Below are 4,678 nucleotides of genomic sequence, written 5' to 3' on the forward strand. Positions count from 1 at the left end.
TTATATAGCGCAGCAGATTCCGTTACAGCGTCTTATATAGCGCAGCATATTCCGTTAAAGGGTCTTATATAGGGCAGCTGATTCCGTTACAGCGTCTTATATAGCGCAGCAGATTCAGTTACAGCGTCTTATATAGCGCAGCATATTCCGTTACAGGGTCTTATATAGCGCAGCAGATTCCGTTACAGGGTCTTATATAGCGCAGCAGATTCCGTTACAGCGTCTTATATAGCGCAGCATATTCCGTTACAGGGTCTTATATAGCGCAGAAGATTCCGTTACAGCGTCTTATATAGCGCAGCAGATTCCGTTACAGTTTCTTATATAGCGCAGCAGATTCCGTTATAGTGTCTTATATAGCGCAGCAGATTCTGTTATAGTGTCTTATATAGCGCAGCAGATTCCGTTACAGCGTCTTATATAGCGCAGCATATTCCGTTACAGGGTCTTATATAGCGCAGAAGATTCCGTTACAGCGTCTTATATAGCGCAGCATATTCCGTTACAGCGTCTTATATAGCGCAGCAGATTCCGTTACAGTGTTTTATATAGCGCAGCAGATTCCGTTACAGTGTCTTATATAGCGCAGTAGATTCCGTTACAGCACCTTATATAGCCTAGCAGATTCCGTTACAGTGTCTTATATAGCGCAGCAGATTCCGTTACAGTGTCTTATATAGCGCAGCAGATTCCGTTACAGTGTCTTATATAGCGCAGTAGATTCCGTTACAGCACCTTATATAGCGTAGCAGATTCCGTTACAGTGTCTTATATAGCGCAGCAGATTCCGTTACAGTGTCATATATAGCGCAGCAGATTCCGTTACAGTCTCTTATATAGCGCAGCAGATTCCGTTACAGTCTCTTATATAGCGCAGCAGATTCCGTTACAGTGTCTTATATAGCGCAGTAGATTCCGTTACAGCACCTTATATAGCGTAGCAGATTCCGTTACAGTGTCTTATATAGCGCAGCAGATTCCGTTACAGTGTCTTATATAGCGCAGCAGATTCCGTTACAGTGTCTTATATAGCGCAGTAGATTCCGTTACAGCACCTTATATAGCGTAGCAGATTCCGTTACAGCGTCTTAGATAGCGCAGCATATTCCATTACAGGGTCTTATATAGCGCAGAAGATTCCGTTACAGTGTTTTATATAGCGTAGCAGATTCCGTTACAGTGTCTTATATAGCGCAGCAGATTCCGTTACAGTGTCTTATATAGTGCAGCAGATTCCGTTACAGGTCCTTATATAGCGCAGCAGATTCCGTTACAGCACCTTATATAGCGTAGCAGATTCCGTTACAGCGTCTTAGATAGCGCAGCATATTCCATTACAGGGTCTTATATAGCGGAGCAGATTCCGTTACAGTGTCTTATATAGCGCAGCAGATTCCGTTACAGTGTCTAAATAGCGCAACATGCCCTTGCTCCGGGCACCATGGCACCTAGCTACACCGCTGTGTATAGCGCACACATATTCTGCAGCACTTTACAGAGAATATTTAAGCATTCACATCAGTCCCTGCCCTAGTGGAGCTTACAATCTATGGGCCCGATTCAGACCTATACGCGGTGCTGTAAATTGGCAGCCCTGCCGATTATCGGACAATAGCGTATGCGCATGGTACTCTGCACTCATGTGCAGACGGCTCGCCTGTATGAATGGATCTAGTGAAGACTATCCTTCACTGTCCATGCTCAGGGTGATTGACACCCTGCGGCTGTTTGAGGGCACTAGCACAGCGTTTTGGGGGAGTGCCGTTGGGAGGGAGAGCCGGTGACATCATCAGCGGCTTCCTTCTGCACACGGCCTTCCCAGCACTGGGTGAGCCTAGGCTGCAAACAGAGGGGAAAACCATTTGATGGTGAGTGATTTCGAATGGTTTTCCCCTCATGTGCAAAAAAAAACCTCACAGCCCAGTGAGCAGGTCTGAATTGGGCCCTTTATTCCCTACCACATACTGTATAAACACACAAACGCACCATTATTGGGGGTACTAAAGTCCCTCCACCGAGGTACCGCTACCGTGCCCCCTTGCATAGCTTGCTGCACTCGCCATGCCCGCCACGCCAAGCATGGCGAGTGCAGCAAGCTATGCGAGGGGGCGCGGTACACTTATATGGGGTCCATGACGACCTGTGTTGACATAGACAAGAAAAAAAAAAAACTAAAAAAAGATTAATGTTGACTTTTTTGGTCAACCTTTTGCATGCCAACTTTTTTTTATGTGTCAACCTACTGTACTTCCTGTCAACCAATAGTGGTCGACGTAATGACTGTCGACCTAATGATCCATGCCCATTTTTGATAGTGCCTTATCTTTTTTTTTTTTTGGGGGGGGGGGGGGGGGGGTGTGCTCCCTGGGCTTCCCATGATCTACAACCGGCCCGGTCTGCAATCAATAAAAGTTGGAAACAAAGGGGAACAAAACAGTTCTTGTAGAAATTTAAGTTGTATATGTATTCATCTAATCCAGGGCTGGGCAATTGCAGCCCTCCAGATGTTGAGGAACTACACATCCCAGGATGCTTTGCATTAGTTTTGCTATGTGGCCATGCTGAAATTGATGCAAGGCATGCTGGGATCTGTAGTTCCTCAACATCTGGAGGGCCGCAATTGCCCAGCCCTGAATCGGTTTTTAGAATCCTGAGTTGAGTGAATAAATGACAACAGAGGATAAATGCATTAACATTACTCTTTAATGATATGCTTTATCATTTTAATGCAACAACCATATTATAAAATAAAATAATCTAATTTTAAAATAAATTCTGCTGTAATGTTTAAATTTGTAATTTATTTCTGAAAAGTGATGTTTGTACTGCAAATTCTTTGTAAACCCCTTAACTGTGTTAATCCATTCTGCAGAAATTATATAATAATTGCATGTCTTACTATATATTATGTGTATACTACTATATTATTCAATATGTAGAGCATATAGTGTTATAATTAGCTTCCATAAAAGCTGTATTACTCTTTAAACAAAGCATTTTTTGTATTTAATGTTGTGCAGTTGCCAGTGAAAAGCAAAATATTGTGAAATTCATCAATAGAATCACTGTACTGGGCTATAAACTTCGATTCAGAGTTAAAAATAGCTACAAATCTGAATGTGCTCCGTGCAAGCCCCTCCCACACCTTAGTGTTCATCTTTGTCTGTAAGACAGTAGTGCTTTATTGGCTCCAATCCAGTAACTGAAACTGAGAACCTCATTCACTAAAACCTAGGCATACATTTCGAAGAATTTAAATGACATTTAATAGCTTATATTTAACACCACTAAGCACAATACAAACACATCACTTTGCTCTAATACACCAGTCACTGAGCACCTACTCATTCTCCGACCATTCGCCAACATAGACTCTAGAGTAAATGGCTGCAATCTACAGGATGCATCTGCAATATGGGGCAATGTTTTTTGCATTGCTAGGATGTGTGCTTACCTGTGTTAGCACTTTTGTGCCTCTCTGGAAGAATCTCAACCTAGATCTGAATGAACTGGAAATATGGAACATGGGATTGTGGCAGACTTGTATAGTGCAAGATGAAGGTCCTACTGAGTGCAAGGATTTTGATTCATTTCTGGCATTGCCATTTCAGCTCCGGATGTCTAGAATCCTGATGTTTCTCTCGGACGGCTTGGGCATTGTTGGTCTCTTGGTGTCGGTCATGTGCTTGGATTGCTTAAAGACTGGAGAAATGGACGCTAAGAGAAAATTTACCATTTTTGGAGGAACTTTGTTCTGGGCCTCAGGCATTATAACACTAGTTCCAGTCTCTTGGATGGCTTATGATTTAGTCCAAGAATTTTGGGATGAATCAATCCCAGAAATTGTCCCCAGGTGGGAGTTTGGAGAAGCTATGTTCATGTGCTGGTTTGGCTCATTCTTCCTTATCTTTGGGGGATCATTGCTGTTTTGCTCTTTGCTTCTAGTGTCGGAAAAGGCAAATGTCCAGAGCTTCAATAAAAATACACTCAGACAAATATATGAACCTTCTTCTCTAACAAGCAGATGCCCAGATCTGATCATCTGAAGACCATGGAACTTGGCAGATACCCTGTTATGACTGTATACTCCACGAGAACCTGGACGAACATTGATCAAGTACTTAAATACTTGCATATATATTTATACTACAATGGAAACTGCTTGAATGCCCACATCCAGCACTTTAAGGATGGAGGAATCATCTTAATGTATCTGTATTAGTTAGTATAGTAGATCTTATAAATATGCTATTGTATGATGTTTAGAAAGTGAATATTACAAATCCCAGGAATAATGCATGTTTTCAGTTTTCTAAATGTGTTGTTATAACTGTAGTATTATTTTAGCTGAAAGTCACTTCTTAAGCTAAACAAAACTTAACTATCATGTCTTAAGGCAAAGCACTTTGTTTGTATAGTATTTTATACAGCGGCATTAAGTATGATGTCACTGCCCTAACTTGTCAATCTTAATACATTACGGAAGATTCTATGTTCCCAATCAGAACACTAAATTCAAGAACTACAATACCTTTATGCTTGTTTCGTAGTCTTCCTTCATGCGTAGCTGACTGTTACTGTAGGGCTCACCTTGATTGTGTAACGTTCATGTAATATCAGGATATAGTGCGATACTGCAAGTACAGTAAGTTAGCAGCAGCAATCAAAGCAGTACATA

At 41.7% G+C, this 4,678-nt stretch overlaps 1 protein-coding gene across 1 annotated transcript; it reads left to right on the forward strand.

Moving 5' to 3' along the window:
* Positions 1–3,383: 3,383 nt before the first annotated feature.
* Positions 3,384–4,046, forward strand: LOC146026259 (claudin-24-like). Its single transcript, XM_083156773.1, has one exon. The coding sequence runs from the start codon at positions 3,384–3,386 to the stop codon at positions 4,044–4,046; it is 663 nt and encodes a 220-aa protein (XP_083012899.1).
* Positions 4,047–4,678: the final 632 nt, after the last annotated feature.

This window comes from Crinia signifera, chromosome 1 (assembly GCF_055691185.1).
Source record: "Crinia signifera chromosome 1, ASM5569118v1, whole genome shotgun sequence".
NCBI classification, from domain to species: Eukaryota; Metazoa; Chordata; class Amphibia; order Anura; family Myobatrachidae; genus Crinia; species Crinia signifera.